We start from the raw sequence: 17,651 nt of genomic DNA, 5'->3' as shown, positions 1-17,651 counted from the left end.
AATTTGTCCTCATTGGTCAGCAATTTTCACTCTTACCCACTGCAGGGCTGAGGCCATCAACCCAGGGCCCTCCTCACTGGGCTTAAGACTCCGTCCCGGGGTGAGGGTCCTGAATTGCCTCATGTTGAGCGAAGGGTTATGGGACCAGGTCTCCACAAAAGTGGGGGCTCCGGTGAGCGAACCCTGTGGTTGCCCACGGGCACAATCATTCTGTGGTACGGTGGCACTAACCTCCAGGCCCTCCATTCTCCTGCCGCCTCTTGCCTACTAGCTGCTGCTACTTGAGCTGCCCTCGTGGGGCATCACAGAAGCACTTAAACTGGGGCCTCCTCCAACTCACTGTCCCCCCTCTCACCTGGAACTGCCACACCTCCCTGCATTCCACCTGTAACTGTAGCCGTGAGCTTCATCTGCAGAGGCGAGGGCCACAGATCCAGGACAACCAGAAGCGACCTCCTTACCAGACCAGCCAAAGGCCAATCATAGCCACACGTGCACAGGTCAAGCAGGAGACAACCCAATTCATTTTGCAACTTTAATGTAACACTGATACCAAAACGTGAACACACACACAAAAGCACACAACGAAAGCAGGAGCAGCAAGGGGAGCTTCGCGTTGCATGGCCCCTCCAACCCACAGGGAGAAGCGCCTGGAGTGCTGCTTAAGAGGGACTCTGCAGAGGCAGTCTGGCTGGATGAGGAACATCACGGCACGTCCTCAACGCTGTCTGGAACACGAGGAATAAAATGGAAACGGATGGATGGAGGCCCACAGCAACCAGCCAGGGGTAATACACAGGGCAACGGGTGTCATTCCATGTTTCCACAGGCTCGCCACTGCCCTGCCCCTAGCCCTCCCCTTAGCCCTCCTGGGGCCTCCCCCACAGCCCTCCCGCAGGTCTCACGGCCCTGGGAAAATCTTACTGGATCCAGGAGAAGAAGCTGGCACCAACTCGGGCGGCATTTCTGGTCCGGATGGTGGAGCTGGTGCTGGGGCCATCAAGGATGCTGGTGCTGGCCCCGCCGTTGCCGTTGGTGCCGCTGCTGACACCAGCTCTCCATGTGGCTCTCCTGTTGGCACGGTTGCTATTCAGAATGTACTGATGGTACCTGGCCCAGAATGCAAAGGGGATCCTGGCCCAGGCGTCGCCGAAATCCCCGTCCTCATCCCAGGTCAGCAGCTCAGACTGTATGTCGTCCCAGCTCCACCGCCCAATCAGAGCTTCGTCCCCGATATTCATCTGCGCCCTCATCTGGGCCCTGGCATGTTCCTCGGCCATCTCCACATCCATCGTCTTGAAAGCATCATCCACAGCCTCCAAGAAGTGAGCCTTCCATTCCCGGGGGTCCCGGTTCTGGTTCTGAGGTGGGAAACAGCAGCCTCAGTGCCAGGGCTACCCCACAATTCGGGCAGCACCTGCTGCCGGCCACACCCTCCTAGGCGCTTCAGGAAATGACCACAAAGAGAAAGACCCCTGGAATGGGGCCACATCCGGCACAATCACGACCCCTGTGAACTTGTCTTCATCCCTTAGGAACCGCTCAGCATCCACAGGAGGAGGCCGTGACCAAGAAACGAACAAGGCATGCAAAGTGCCACCCCCCGAGGCCTGGCACCCCACACAGGTTCCCAGGTACCTGGGCAATGAATCTCAGGACCCTCATCTTGCTGGTCTCGTGGCGGGCTCGCAGGCCCCACAGAAACTCATACTCAGGTGGGCTGCTGTTGGGGATCTTCTTGTACTCCAGGTACCTGAGCGAGAGAGGAAAATGTCCTTGGCTTCTTTCCCAGGAGACCCGTTGTGGGTTCCATCGGGCCCCTCCTCTACCCCGCAGCTGCAGCTCGGCTGGCAGAGGAGGGCTGCCCCGCCTGCCCCCAGACTCACCCCCAGGACCTCCGCCCCCAGCAGCGTGGCCCTCACAGCTTCACAGCAGTGGGCCCACCCGGAAGCCACGTGCAGGTCAAGAGTGGACATGTGTAGGGCTATGCTCACGGGGAGGCCACAAGTGTTGTGCCTCTCATCATCATAGCCCCAGAATTCCTGTTGGGTGTGTTGTAAACAGAGGAGCCATTCTTCGGGCCCCCTGCTCTGAGCACACCCCGTCACTAGTGGCCCAAAAACAAAGAAAGACTGCGGAGCCCCGAAAGATGTACCATTGACAATGGCGGGAAATAAAGGAAAAAAAAAAAAAGAGTCTGCCAAGAGGATCTCCATGGGTTAGTCTAAATTCCTGACCCTTTTGTGTGTGTGTGCATGTGTGCCTGTCCACACACCTGCCCACCTGCCTGTGCACATGCCTTCCCGTCTGCCTGCCTGTGTCCCTGCTTGCGTGTCCTCCAAGAACCAAAGGCAGGTTGGGTCTAGGCCTGGAACCCAGGAGAGCTGGGCTCCCAGCCTTTCTGGCTGTGGGCCATACTTGGAGACCTCCCTTCTCCAAGCCCCTGGCTCCTCAGGTGTACAAAGAGCAGGGAAAATTCCTGTGGCGGTCCATAGGGCAGGTGTTCAGTGACACGGTGGTCCTAACACACACGCCCTCAGCACACTCCCAGTCAACACAGGCTCCCTGTTCCAGAGACAGCCCCAGAATTCTCCCCCTGACCTCACCCGGGCTGGGCCCTGCTCGTGCTGGGTTACAAAATGGGATGTGGATGTCTTCTCCACCCAACTGGCACTGTGGAGTACCCCAGAGTGACGTGAGGTCAGCTCAGCAATACTTACTTCTGCTTCACGAAGTCATCTGTGATCAGCTTCCTCAGATCACCAAGGAAAGGGTGCCTCACCCTGAAGGCAAGCAAAGACATCCATGACCCGTGAGGGTTGCAGTGGCGGACACGGGCGGCAGCATTTCCGGGCACCTTCACTGGCTTCCCAGCCCATGGGGACTGCCTTCCCGGGACAGGGCACACAGCCGAGGCCAGGTGACCCGGTGGATCCCCTAACTCTGTCTCTCTGAGGTGTCCTCTGTGGACAGAGCCCGGAGGGGGCTGAGAGATTGGCATCATTACCGCATCCATCCCTAGGGAGACCCTCTGTTCTCTAGCTAGCCCGGGCGCCCCACTCCTTTCTAATCCCGGGACCTCCTCTGCCATAGAACAGCACCCAAGGGCAGGGGCCGAGGAGCCAGTCATACCCAGGGCGCAGTCCCATCTTGCGGAGTGCCTCCCAGAGGATAGCTGCGAGGGGAGACGGGGGACGAGAGATTGGCACCCAAAGATGAGACCGTGGCCAAATCCCCAGGTGCAGAGCCAGCACTCACCCTCGCTGGCACGGTTGCCATTCATGAAGATGACGCCCAGAATCACCAAGAGGAGACTCAGCCGAGGAGTGTCCTTGGTCCTACAGGTGGAGAAAGAGGGAAGGGATGCTGTGCAGAGGCCACTGCCCTCAACGATGCATCCAGCTCACCATCCACCCTCTCCCAGGTTGCCCATGGGGAGGGGAAATTCTTGGCAGGGATACATAGCCTGCTGCCCCACGGATCACAGACAATTCGCACCCGGAGGAAAGAGACTTAACTGCCTCGCCCACAACCGGGGCATCTGATACCCCTCCCCCCAGGGTTCTGCAGAGCATGGGGTGAGTCAGGGAACACGAGCTGGGCAAGTGGCCATGGGGTGTCCAGAGGCGCCTCCAGGTGGGCCATGCCCACCTCAGGATCTGCACTCTACAGGAAGCTCTCCCTGGAGGGCCACCCTGCTGCACCCATGCCAGCAGGGATGCAATGAACCACCTTCCTCCCACCCAGGGGCAAAAATCCCGACAGCAGCAAGGTCTCGCCCCCCAGGACGCTGCTCATTTTATACAGCGGTCCCTGGGCACTGTGACCTCCCAGGGTGGGCCCTGCCAGGGGGCCCTCCAGCCCTGTGTTCCTGGACCCTCAGAGGATGCAGACAGGGACAAGGCATCCCCAAGGAGGTCACGACATTCTTTCCCCTCCTTACTTCCCGAGAAGACGAGCTGAAGAATCCCGGGTGCAGATGAGAATGTACAGGTGCTCCTCCTTGTCGATTTCCTTCAGGTGGATCCCAAACTTCTACATGGTGAGAAAACAGAGTGAGATCTACCCCCACGCTGGGCATCGTGCAGCCAGCCAGTCAAGCCCCATGAGACGCGTGCTCCTCCCCTAATCCAAACCTGTGTGTGAGGGCGGGGGGGAGGGGGGAGGACAGGACAGGAGACCCACCACAGGAGACAGACTCTCAGAGCAGGGCCTGGGAAGGGGCAGGTATCGCCCTGCGGGGGCAGTGGAAACTCACGGGTGGAGGGCTAGCGGAGGTCCCCAGAGCAGGCAGGGTGGGAACTGGGCCTCCAGGGGCCACAGGCCATCCCACTGCTCCACAGCTCTAATCTCCAGTCGCGTGGAGCAGCTTCTGTCCCCGCACCCACCTTTTCCAGAGTGTAGGTGGCTCGCTCAATGATCTCAGGGAAATGTTCGTCATATTCCCGGATGACGTCCTTCATCATGTCTGTGGGAGGGGGGCAGTTAGGGGAGGCACCTGGGCTGAGCAGGGTCCTCACAGCTGAGCTCCCTCAGCCAGTCATGCTGAAGGCAGCGGGTCGGGGCCCCGCTCTGCCGCCTACCTGAGCGCTTGATGGGGATCTTCTTGTAGTCCTTAATCATTAGGTATTTCACCAGCTTATTTGCCTGGAGGAGGAGGAACGCGGGGGTACATCGAGGCATGGGTGGCCAAACAGTGCTGGCCCGTGGGGTAGGAGGGCATGGTGACGCAGAGTGTGGACTTCTTATCTTACCCTCTCTTGCAGAAGGGTCACATTGCGAGGGGGCAAGCACAGGACATGCCTCGAAGGTATCTGGGACCTTGGGGCCACCGGGGGCCGAGGGGCCGACTGAGCCTGTGCCAAAGAGGGGGGCTGCGATGCTCTCCAGGTCGGTGGCACGGCGGGGGGCTCTCTCTCCTCCTCGCTGCTCTCATAGTCCTCGACAAGGTGCTTGGACTGTATCATGGGAGAGAGAGAGGAGACAAGCGGGACTAGCAGAATTCCCGTGCCAAAGCACCCGCCACACACCTTCCCCCCAACAGGCGCTTGGAGGCGAGAGTAGTATGAGCAGTGGCTGGCACGTGCTGAGAGCTTGCTCAGTGCCAGGCTCTGAGCCAGCCTCTTCTCCCACCAGCCCCGAGGGCTGGAACTACGTGGAGTCAAAAACACACTCAGCAAGCAGCCTTGTGCTGCGGGAGCATGGACTAAGCTGGGATGAGAGTGGGGGGGGGTGGGGAGGAGAAGAGAGGAGAGGAGAGGTGGGGAGAGGAGAAGGGGGAGAGAAGGGGCAAGGCAGGGGAGCAAGGGGCTGTGCCGATGGCACAGGAGTCCATACCTTCTTTGTCCTCTTGCCTCCCATTCTGGTCCAGGGCTCAGCACTGTGCTGGGCAGTGGCAGCTGCCCCCTCCTGCTCGGGGATGCTTGTGGCCGCCTTGGCCTTGGCGGCAGCAGCTGCCGCCACATTCTGAGGCTCCACCCACCGAGTCTTGGCCAGCGCCTTCCCAGACTTGGTGGTCTTGGGCCGGGTGGCTGACCCCTCGCTGGCAGGTGCTGCCTGGGGCACACAAGAGGCAGCACTGGGACCCTCTGTGGGGGCCTCTTGGGCCGGGGCAGGTCTCTTGGGACGAGGGAAGGCCATGCCACTGACACCTGCCGGCTGAGTGAAATCAAAGACGTCGTTCTGGCCCAGGAAGGCTGTCTGGGGCTGGGTGGCATCCCTCTCGCTGGCACTTGGAGCCTGAGTGAAAGCACAGGCGGTGCTAGGGCCCTCTGCAGCTGCTTCCTGCGCCAGGAAGGCTGTCTGGGGCTGTGTGGAGGTTGCTGGAGCCCCAGGGGCAGCCCCCTCACTGGCGACTAGCTTCTGGGAGGTCTGCTGAGAGGCATGGCTGGTCTCAGGGGTGGCCCCCTGAGCCTGGGCATATGTCATTGGCTGGGCGTCCTCTACTAGGGCCTGCTGTGCGGCCCTCATCTGGTTAGAGAGGGCCTGGTTGAAGGACCTGCGGGCAGCAGAGGCAGCAGCCCGAGCGGCTCGGTTGGAGGCGGCGGAGCGGGCTACGTTGGCAGCGCGGGCCTCCGTCTCATTGGCAAGGGTGTCCGGATCCAGCTGCAATGCCTCCACCAGGGTCTGGGCCAGCACAGGGTTTTCCAGTTCCCAGGGCTCATTCTGCAAGGCCAGAGGAGCGGGGCGCGAGAGGGGAGGGCACACACAACTCTACACACTGCCATGGTGCTTCCCTGGTGGCCCCGCCTCCTCCCACCAGCTGGCCCTGGCCACCCCTCAGCAAGACAGGGAAGGTTCGGGAAAGCCGGCCATGCCTTGCCCACTCGGCCCTCCCCCTTCCTTCACCCACCCCGCTGAACAGGGGTCAAGGCTCAGGGCAAGCAGGTGCCCAAGAAGGGGCCTCACCGCTAAGAAGCGAAAGCCTGAACCCAAGCTCCCAAAGGCTCTCAGGAGATGGATGTCAAGGCTGGTGAGGGTGCCATAGCCACCGAAAGCACCGAATTCTTCATAGTCGTTGCCTCCAACCATCTCTTCCTCCCTGGCTCGCTGGCTCCCCTCATCCATGTCTCCAGAGTTGGAGTTTCCCGACTGCCCGCTGCTGTGGCTTCTCTCAGCCATGCCGCGGGTCCCAAGGAGGAGACAGCTCAGCCTGAGAGGGAGGGTGAGGCAGCTTCAGGGGAAGGGTGCGGGATTCAGCGAGGCGGGATCTCTCGCGAGCTGAGGGGCCGCAATCATCAGGTTACTAAGCAGTACAAGGCAGCACAAGGAGGTGGTGGTGGCGCAGCGGCGGCGGTGGCAGCGAGGGGGTGGGGTGGGGGGGTCTGACCGGGTAGCCGCGGTCAGGGGCAGAGCCCCACCACAGGGATAGAGGAGGCCCCGTCCCCAAAGGGCTGTTGAGCACCGGCAGGCTCCCCATCCCTGAGGCTAGGTTACAGCGTTTGAACTGGGGGTGCACCTGAGAGCTCAGGTCCCAAGAGTCCCGAAGGGATGCGTTGAGAGAGGGAGAAACAAAGGGCTTGGGCTTGAGGGCCACAGCTGGGGACCACGACCAAGGGGGAGCAGATGCCAGGGCTCAGACGACAGCGACAGCCCCAAGCTCTGGGAAACCGAATCCCGGGGACCTTGGGGCCAGGTCCCCGCCAGGGCGGGGGTGGACGGGGGATTCAGCTGATTCCGGTCTAGGCTGGGCTCGGAAAGGATGGCTAGGGCTGGATGGTGCATAGGATGAGGGCCTTGGACCGAGGAGGCGAGGTTCCAACTGGAGCCCTGGTGAGCTCAGGTCCAAGGGGCCGGGACTCCGGGAAGGGGGCAAGCGGTCAGCTCCTCCGGAGTCATCTAGGAGCCTCGGGGTGGGGGTGGGGCCTCGGACCTAAGGAAGCTCGGCTCTGAGCACACGGGTCTGCCCCACGGGTGGGGAGCATGGGCTCTGGGGCCGGTAGGCTGGGGTCTGGGCGCGCGGGCGGGATGGTCATAGCGGGGGTGCTCCTATCTCCACCTCGGGTCTAATGGGGTTCCGGTTCCGAGCGCTCCGGCTTTGTTCAGATCCGGAGGGCGGGGGCAGGGCGCAGCGTGTCGGGTTGCACTCTCCCTCGCCAGGTCCTGTCTGGGGCTGGATCCTTACCTTCCCTGGGGCTCCAATGGCGTCCGTCCTCAGCACCAGGAACCTCGCAGCCGCGCCCTCGCCTACTGCTGCCAGCACAGCAGCTCGGACCACCCCGCCCCTTTTCTCCGCGCACCCCCGGCGGCTGGGGAGCCTGCGCATGCGCGGACCCCTCCAGCCCTCCCGCTTTCCCAACAAAAGCCCTTTCCTCCAGGTCCCCAGTGCGCATGCGATTCCGCGGGTGGGTGCGTGGGTGGGCAGGGGGGCGGCGGGGTGGGGGTCTTCTTCCCGCCAGATGCCCCTTCACCCCTCCTCCTCCCACCGCAGGCGAACTCACTGTACCCCGCAGTACAGCTCCACGCACCCAAGTTTCTGTCCTCAACCCACACCCCTCACTGTTGCTCAATGCTTCTAGCTCCTGACCTTTCACCCAAGCTCCTCCAGCCTGGTCCTGGATACTTTATGCCCCATTTCCCTGACACGCCCCCATTGGCCACGTTAAAGAGGTCTCTGGCAGCGTCTGGAACCGCAACAAGTGGGAAACCCTCGACTTGTGACCTGTGGGGCCAGGAAACTGTTGGTGGCCAGAGGATGGAAGCGCCCCTCGCGCTGCCCTCCACCATCCATCTCTAGGGCCCCCAGACACTCTGGCTACATCTGCCACTTCCACTGCCTTTCTTGCAGCTTGGCAGGCCACAGCGGGACCCGTCGCCAGGCCTGTGTTCCTCTCTCAGCAGCTCTGGCAGGTGCATGGAGCCTCCCCATTTGACAGACCAGGAAACAGAGGCACAGACAGACACAGGGCAAGGGCCAGACAAGTCCCCGGAGCCAGTGAACAGAATGTGCACCATTTGGGCCCGGTTCTTTCTGAGAGCAAAGTCCCTTGCTGTGCTCCTGCAGGCCTGGGGACCAAGGCACCCTCCTCTCCTCCATTGGAGCCATATACCTCCCCCACCACCGCATCTGCCCCAGAGGAGCGAGGGTTGTGCTCTGGGAGGCCTAAGCTCATGCCCTGAGCTCTGTGTGGGCCCATCCATATGTGGCCCTTGTTCCTTGCAGGGGGTGTGGGGGGTCTGGTCTGCTCTCTGCTGCCACTGCAGAGCCTCTTGCCTGTGACGCCCTCAGGCTGCCTTCAGAGACCTTCCAGGTGCCCTGAGGGAGCTGCCAAGACAAGTGGGTGTTTCTTGACAGTCTGTGCCATGGCAAGCCCCTGGTTCAGAACCAACGCTTGCCTGCCCGCTTCCACGCCAGGGGTGGTCTTGCAGAAAAAAAGCTATGTCCCGCCCCCGGCTGGGGTCACTAGAGCCCCCTGAACCTGGCTCTCCAATGTGAAAACATGGGAAGCACAGTAAGGGGGTCCTGCCCGAGGACATCCAGGCCGCTGTGCTTCTAGGATGACCAGGAGAGACTGCTTTTGAGGCAGAGAATGCAAAAGCCCCATCTCAAATCGAAATGCAACTCTTCTTTTCGCAAGAAGAAAACATGTGAATTTATTTCCGCTCTGTGTGACACGGAGCCTTCAGAATGAAGACCCAGAAGAACAGGGAGACCTGTGTATGTGGGGGAACAATCTTGCAAAGTAGGGTTGTGGGACCAAATGGTATAACCCAATGCTAATAAGAGGAGGGGAGCTTCAGAAGCCCTGCACCTTGGGATTCGTTGCTGTGTCCATGCATGACATCCACTTATTCTGGGTATGGGAAGGACCCCTCTGGAATGATGTTCTTAGGGTCCAAGTTAGGGGAGCTTTGGAGCATTCTTTGACAGCCGGCTTCAGGGGAGAAGGGTGGGAAAAAGTCAGAGAGCCTTCCCTCCTTCTGCTCTTTTCTCCGAGGCCACGGCACCGTATCCTGGGGCACAGTGTCCTGAACCCCATCATTCATCCTCCCCAAGAAGTTGCCACCACCAGTCAACTGGGTGGGTGCGTTGTCTCCCAGGCCATTGGACCAGTCTGCCCCGGTCAGGCCAGTCCAGTTAAACAGCCAACAGTGTGTCTAGGTACAAAGAGGTGGCTTCGCAGGTGGGCTTCCACCCCAGTGGGCCTCCCCGTGGTGGGATCCAACAGGTGTCTAGTGACGGGCATTGCTAAATGGAAGCAGAGGAGGAGCCGAGGTTAGTGGTCAGAACCACTTCCATCTCTCAGTCCAGAGGGCCGTCGGTCAGGAAGATTTCCAGGTTGGAGTGTGAAGCATCTTCAAGTGAAGAGAGGACTGGCAATGGCAGCCCAAAAGAGTTCCCTGGTCTGCGGTGGGGGTCAGGTGTTGCAGTGAACTTTCTGTGTGGCTTGTTCAGAAACAGGTACAAAGGTTGTCCGTCCGTGCATAAGCTGCTGTGGTGATTTCTCTGGCTTCTGTAATGAGAATGTGTTGGACGCTTACTCTGTCACAAGCACCGTTACAAACACTTGATATCTTAATATTTACGTGTAATAGCTCATGGAGTCCTCACAGACATGTCATGTGATGAGACAAATATTTGCCCATCCTCGTTTTATAGACGAGAAGGCCGAAGAACACAGTAACTTGCCCAAGGTCCGGGGTAGCAAGACTTGGAGACCTTGTCTGTATGGTGGAAGAATTGAGGAGTTCTCAAGGGTATTAAGTAGGTCTAATTTGGGGAGCCAGTGATTTTCATTTGCAATTAAGCTTGTTTTTCACGGATACTCTGGAACATTTAAAAAAAAAACATGCATCTTATTGGGACACCATGTGATGTTCTGATAGACCTGCATATTGTATAATGTTTACTTTCCCTTAATTCATTTTATCCTATACATAAATCCTAGGAATGGTACATATCGATGTGTTACTATGTAATGTTTCTATGGCCTTGTATGCTATGTAATGTTTAAATCAGCTCAAACACGTCTATCTCCTCCAATGCTTTTCATTCCTTTATGTCCACAACTTTCAAAATCCTTTCTTTTAGCTCTGTGAAATGTTCAGTACATTGTTACCGTCTACAATCACCCTACTCTGCAATGCCACACCAGGGCTTCTTACTCCTCCCTAACTGTGTCTCATCACCCATTGACCAACGTATATAATCAGTCCCTCCTTCTCCCCTTCTCTCCCCAACCTCTGGGAACCACCACTCTACTCTCAACTTTTGTCAGATTACACTTTTCACATTCCACAAATGAGTGGGATCATAGGGTACTTTTCTTTGTTGCCTGGCTGCTTTCACTGAACATAGCAATGTCACACTGCAAATGACAGGATTTCATTGTTTTATGTCTGCATAGTATCCCTTATTTATATGTACTATCTTTTCTTTATCCATTTCATCCTTTGGTGAACACTGGGGTTTTTTCCATTTCACTTCTTTTATAAGAATTATTTATTCTTTTTTTGCATGTTGATAAACAAAATCATGTTGTATTTATTGTGTATGACATGAGGTTTTGAATGTTCTTAAACATTGAGGAATGCCAGGCTAGCCGTTTTTGGAATTACGGAATCAGAACTTGACCTGATTAGTTTCCATTCAGAAATCCCTTTCCTGTGTGGTAGGCTTGTCATATAAATTTTCAGTTTATAAATACTTAGGTGGTAAGCAAAATCTTATTGCTGTTATTTCATCCTGGTTGTAAGCATAAGGATCTGTCCTATTTCTTTGTTTTTTTCTCACTGAACCTTGTGCTTTTAAGGTGTTTCAATGTTGCTATGCTAACATGGAAGATGTCTCTAAGCTGTTATGCACTGCAATGAGGTAGTGTGTATTTGTAACATTTTACCTCTGAATTCCCCTAAGGGTGGATAAACATTTTCCCATTTATGGTAATAACAATGCATTTATATTTTCTAAGTAATTAGTGTATGATTTTTTGTATAACCATTTAACAAATGTCTCTGGGGTAAATATCTCGAGGATGGCATAGGAATAAATTCTAAAGGACTAAAATACTGCTGGATTTTCAGTGTCATACTGTTAAGAAATTATGGCACAAAGGCTATCAGGGAGATGGAGCTGTTTCTTCCCCTTTCATTCCTTGGGGGAAGTTCTGTCTTACTTGATATTTATGGCATCGCCTTTCCTTTTCTGCATTCATAACTGAATGTCACCAGTGTTAATTTCAATTTATAGGTGCATGGTGATGTGAAAATACAACCCTTAGCCTGGAAGATTTGTTTTGGGGAGGACAGAGAAGTCCTCTTCAACCCAGTGTTTCCCCTACAGCTATCTTTTCCCTTAGGGGCTCATGCAACAAACTTGGTTACCAGTAAGTCAGTGTTCTGGCTCTTAAACTGGTCTCACAGTATTCAGATTGTCATCATTTAGGGTTCTTTAATCCTTAATAGTTTGACCTTATCATTTAGATAGTACAAATTGTAAACACTTCTCATAGGCAATTCAATGACTCTTCGTATTCCTGATCACTTTGGAATGAATCTGACCTAACTTTCCTAAGTACATATATGGATATACTACAGTGACTCTCACCATTATGTATATCCACAAGACACTAATTTAAAAATGTAAGAAAATAGCAGAAAGATCTGTACAGTAGACGAAAGGGATTAGGGAAGAGGGAGGAGGTGGAGGGTAAGTGTAAGTACTGGAGACTGAATTGAGCAAATCAGATTCCATGTATTTATAATTATGTCAAAATGAATCCTAATGTTACATACAGCTAATGTGAATCAATAAAAATGAAATACAAGGAAAGAAAACAATATTTAAAAGAATTGGCTTCTTCAGATTCTCTTTAACTAGTAATCACATATATCTAACTTATTGCTGTCTTTCCTTGCATAGAATATTATTTTATGTGCATCCATCCACCACTTATATCTGTCAATTCATCCATCTTTTCTGTTTGTTTTTTAAATTTATTTATCCATTGCTCTAATAAACATGATTTTGAATCTAATACATAATGGGTTCTGGGTTAGGCCCTCAGGATATACAATGGAGAACAAAATAGATAGTGGAACCTTTCACTTTGGGGCTTGTACTGGAATCTGAAGACATGTTGGTATGAGGTAGGAGAATTGCAAGACCAAGGCCAGCCTCAACAACTTAGAAACTTAGCAAGATTCCATCTCAAAAGAAAAAAACGGGGGGCTAGGGATGTGGCTTAGTGGTTAAGTACCCCTGGATTCAATCCCTGGTACAAATGAATAAATAAATAAATGTCCGTATGAAAGTTTGTTGTAGCTGTGATTAACTCTATAATCACTTGTCTTTAAGCAAATGATATTATAATTGATAATCTGAGTGGGTCTCAGTCAATTAAAAGGCTTTAAGAGCAAAACTGAGACTTCCCTGGGGAAAAAAAATCCCAGATGTAGACTGTCAACATCAGCTCCTTCCTGGGAATTTGAGCCTGCCCTTTCTTATCACCCCATCCTATGGATTTCAGACTTGCCTGGCCAGTTCACACAATTGTGTGAGCCAATTCCTTGCAATAAATCATCTTGTATATATTTAATATTTACCACATTAATGAAATTAACATATATTTATGCATGTATATATCCATATATGTATACAAACAGTAACAATATAATATATACACATACATTCTATACATCATATTCAATTATTCTATATATATTCTGCATTTTAACACTATATACATGCATATGTGTGTGTGTGTGTGTGTGTGTGTGTGTGTGTGTGTGTGTACTTTTAGTTCTATCTTTCAGGTATAGCTTTGTTGATACAAAAGCCATTCCAACCAACAGTAGCCTTTGTGTGCATGTAAACATCCACCCTTCACCCCCATCACAAGGCAACCACTGATTTTCTGGTAGAGAAAGGTTCCTGTTCAGTTTCCTGATATTCATATGATAGTAATCATCCTTTCTATATACTTTCCCAGCCACATGTATTCAGATTCATTCATATTATTTTTATCATACACATGAATAATTCAATCATTTCTAATGCTAAGTAGTATTATATTCTATACCTCAAACACAATTCAATTATCCATACCTTTGTTGATGGACTTTAGTTTGTCACCAGGATTTTGGTTTTTATCCATAAATATTCATATGCAAGTCTTGTACTCTGGAGTCCTTGGAGTATATTCGTGTGCATTGTGTACATATATGAGAAGAAAATACTATAGGCCAGTGAACCACAACAAAAGACATAATAAAACAATTACCAGAGTTCCCACAAATCTGAATTGAAAAATATGTTAATAAATGGGGTATTGAGCAGAGTACTTAGAAGAGTACTACAAGGTAGTGAGACCAAATGAACTCTAGAATAAATTTTGCTATTGTTCAACCTAATAAAGTTTAAAGTTTGAAAGAATCAGACTCTTTCTAAGTAATCAAACTGTATTATGAAGCAAAGATGAAATACATTTGTAGGAATGTGAATATATGGAACAGCCCAAAAATTAAATTCATAGTGTTTGCCAAGCAAACAGGGAACTAAGATGTATATAAAAGAGAAAAAGCAAACAATGGAAAACAAGCCCAGATATCACACAGATGACAGATTTAGTAGACAAAGATATAAACAGAGGCATGATAACTATATTCCAAGCATGAATGTGACATACATATGAGTTATAATATAATATATAATATATAATATAATAAAGGCCTAAATCAAACTTCTAGAGATTAAAAATGTGATATCTGTTATGATATTAGACATATTAGACATTCCAAAAGAAGAGTCACCAACATAAATTCATTACAATAAAATCTATCCAAAATGAAACACAGGGAAAATTTAGACACAATGGGCAAATTCCAACAAAGACACAAATTACCAAAGTTCACTCAAAAATAGATAATGTCATCCTGCTCCATTCCTTTTCCTGCCAATGACAGTATTTCATTCTTCTTTATGACTGAATAATATTCTATTGTGTATATGATGTTAAATGAAAAAAGCCAGGGTGGAAATACAAATACTGCAAGTTTTCTTTCATACATAAAAGCAAAACAAATGAACTACAACAACAACAAAATCTTTGACCTGAAAGTAGAGTAGTGGGCCATTAGGGACCATTATTCCATTATTTTCTTCCATAAGTTCAGCTTGTTGTTTTCCACAAATGAATGAGAACACATGATTTTTGTCTTTCTGTGTCTGGCTTGTTTCAATTAACATAATGATCTTCATTTCTATCCATGTTGCCATAAATGACAGAATTTCATTCTTTTTATGGTTGAATTGTATTCCATTGTGTAAATATACCACATTTTCTTTATGCAGATATCTACTGAAGAGCATCTGATTTGGTTCCATATTTTGGTTATTGTGAATAGTGCTGCAATAAACATGGAAGTGCAAGTGTTTTTGGTATGATTTCATCTCCTTTGGATATATTCCTAGTAGTGGAATTGCTGTATCATATGGTTGTTCTATTTTTAGTTTTTTGAGGAATCTCCATAGTGTTTTCCATAATGGCTGTACTAATTTATATTCCTGCCAACAATGTGGGAGTTCCCTTTTCTCTGCATCCTCGTCAGGCATTTGTTATTTCTTGTCTTTTGATGATAGGCATTTTAACTGGGGTGAGATGATATATCACTGTGATTTTCATTTGCATTTTTTCTGATGATTAGTGAAATTCAGCATTTGTTTCACTGGGAAGAGGAGGAAGGAAGAAAGAAATTCAATGAAACAGAATCAAAAATAGAGTAGAGGAATCATTCTTGGTTTTCTTTAGCACAGAAATAATCCATGATAAAATTCAAAATGAATATGAAATTCCCAACACATAAAAACGAATGAATATCTCACACTGAACCCCACTGATATATGCAATTACTATAGGTTAATAAAAATTATTAGAGAAAAAGTAGATAAAGAAATGCCAGTTACTTTATCAAGAAAATTAAATAAGCAGTTAAAATCATCCCACAAAGAAAACTCCAGGCCAAAATGACTTCAATGGTGTATTCCTCCAAATATTTAATGAAGTACTAATAATAATTCTTCCAGGAAATTGAAGAAGAGGCAATACTTCATATCTGTTTCCATTAAGTCAGAAGTTATATTGTATCGAAAATTAAAAGGTATCACAATAAAAGACAGCAATACACCAATATCTCTCAAGAATATAGGTGTAGGGCTGAGGTTGCAACTCAGTGGTAGAGCGCTTGCCTAGAATGTATGAAGCTCTGGGTTTGATCTTCAGCATCACATAAAGATAAATAAATAAAATAAATGTATTGTGTCCATCTACAACTGAAAAAATAAGTTAAAAAAGAACATAGGTGCAAAATTCTTAATATAAGTTTTGCAAACAGAATAAAAATACGTAGGAATGGAATATAGTCTAGGTTACATTTATCCCAGGAAAATAGTGTGTTTTCTCAAAAATTAATTTAATTAACCATGATAATTGTCTAAAATGTATAATAATCCCATAGATGAAGAAAATTTTCACAAAATATAACATACATTTCTAACTTTTAAACTGATCTCTCAGCAAAATGTGAATAAAAGATAACTCCTTCAACCTGATAAAGGGCATATATCTACAACTAATATCATATTAAATGAAAGACAGTGATTTTCACTGAATATCAGAAATAAAGCAGAGTCAATGACTCTTTGTACTTGCTATTCAATATTGTAATACTGTTTCTAGAAAGTGCAATACGAAATGAAGATCAAAACCAGAATAAAGTTATCCTTATAGGAAAGGAAGAAATAACAATTTTCTTATTAGAAGATGATATGACCATGTAGAAAAATTGGAGTTAAGTAGGAAATCTGCAGGTTATCAAATCATTATATAATAATAAATTCGATTTCTCTATAATAGTAATGATTTCTTTTTTAAAAATACTTTCATTTTATTTATTTGTTTTTTATGTGGTGCTGAGGATCAAACCCAGGGCGTTGCACATGCTAGGCGAGCACGCTACCACTGAGCCACAACCCCAGCCCCAAAGCAATGATTTTTATATATTAACTAAATTAATGAACTAGCAGTGAACCAAAAATTGAGTTAAGGAAATAATGCATTAATAAATTAACAAATTATTGGCAAGACCTCCACATTTCTATTGCTCACTGAAGTGTATACATCATTTAATGAAAGTAAAGAAACTGTAAATAAATTAACATATTTGCTATATTCATGTATTTGTAGATTTAATGTTTTTAAGGTGTGAATTTTCTCCAAACTGGTCTATTCACTTAACACCATTGCAATTAAAATTTCAGGATTTTCTGTAGAAATTGACAATGTCATTGTAGAATTTACTTGGTAATGCAAATGACTTACAATACACATAGTGATTTGACAAAGAAAAGCAAAGTAGAGAACTTTCATTACCTGACTTTGACTTAGTACTAAGTTGTAGTAATTAAGAGCATAAAATATTGAGGCAAAAATAGAAATATCAATGTAATAGAATAAAATCCATAGAGATTCACACATAGAAGTTCAATTGGTTTTGGGGAAAATTGACAAAGCAATTCAATAAATAATGGATAATGTCTTCAATAAATAATATGAATATTATATTGTTACTGTAAATAACAGTCAATTTCAATTTTTACTTTATATGTATTTTTTGCAGTGCTAAGATTGAACCCAAGGACACTCTTATCACTAAACTATATCCCCAGTGCCCCCACACCCACTTTGTTTTCTGAGACAGGGTCTTACTAAGTTGACCAGAATTATCTCTAACTTGTGATCCTCCTACTTCAATAACCCCAGTGGGTAGAATTTCAGTCATAACAACCCCACCCAGAAGCAATGATTTCTTAAATAGGACACAAAATAACAAATTATGTAAGAACAGCATCAATAAGTTAAACATAACAAAATAAAATCAATTGATTTTTAAAATACAATGTTAAGAAAATGAAAATGCAACCTAAAGACAATTAGGAAATATTTGCAGAACATATAGTAGACACAGTATTTATATCTAGAATATATAAAAACCTTTTACAACTCAAAGTTAAGAATACAAAATAGAGCCGGTCATGATAGCACATGTAATCCCAGTGGTTTGGGAAGTTGAGGCAGGAGGATCAAAAATTCAAAGTCATCCTTAACAATTTAGCAAGGCTCTAAACAGCTCAGCAAGACCCCATCTCTAAGTAA

The 17,651-nt window shown here is 48.7% G+C and overlaps 1 protein-coding gene across 3 annotated transcripts; it reads right to left on the bottom strand.

Moving 5' to 3' along the window:
* Positions 1-530: 530 nt before the first annotated feature.
* LOC308638825 (melanoma-associated antigen D4-like) lies at positions 531-7,760 on the bottom strand (the record flags this gene model as incomplete). Of its 3 annotated transcripts, none has more annotated exons than XM_081276651.1 (13): positions 7,625-7,760; positions 6,409-6,652; positions 5,338-6,165; positions 4,755-4,958; positions 4,584-4,647; positions 4,389-4,468; positions 3,944-4,035; positions 3,259-3,338; positions 3,133-3,175; positions 2,721-2,783; positions 1,639-1,753; positions 925-1,361; positions 531-728 (listed from the first exon to the last, which is right to left on the bottom strand). In XM_081276651.1, the coding sequence occupies exons 2-13, from the start codon at positions 6,619-6,621 to the stop codon at positions 719-721; spliced, it is 2,229 nt and encodes a 742-aa protein (XP_081132777.1). In that variant the 5' UTR covers positions 6,622-6,652; positions 7,625-7,760. The 3 variants fall into 3 exon arrangements, with proteins under 3 accessions (XP_081132777.1, XP_081132778.1, XP_081132779.1); XM_081276652.1 differs by lacking the exon at positions 7,625-7,760 and adding an exon at positions 6,959-6,979; XM_081276653.1 differs by lacking the exon at positions 531-728 and having other exon boundaries at positions 921-1,361.
* Between the last annotated feature and the right edge of the window lie 9,891 nt (positions 7,761-17,651).

This window comes from Spermophilus citellus, assembly GCF_964194105.1.
Source record: "Spermophilus citellus genome assembly, chromosome: X".
NCBI lineage: Eukaryota > Metazoa > Chordata > Mammalia > Rodentia > Sciuridae > Spermophilus > Spermophilus citellus.
Note: the sequence above shows the minus strand (reverse complement) of the source record. Positions and strands in the feature narration are given on the sequence as shown.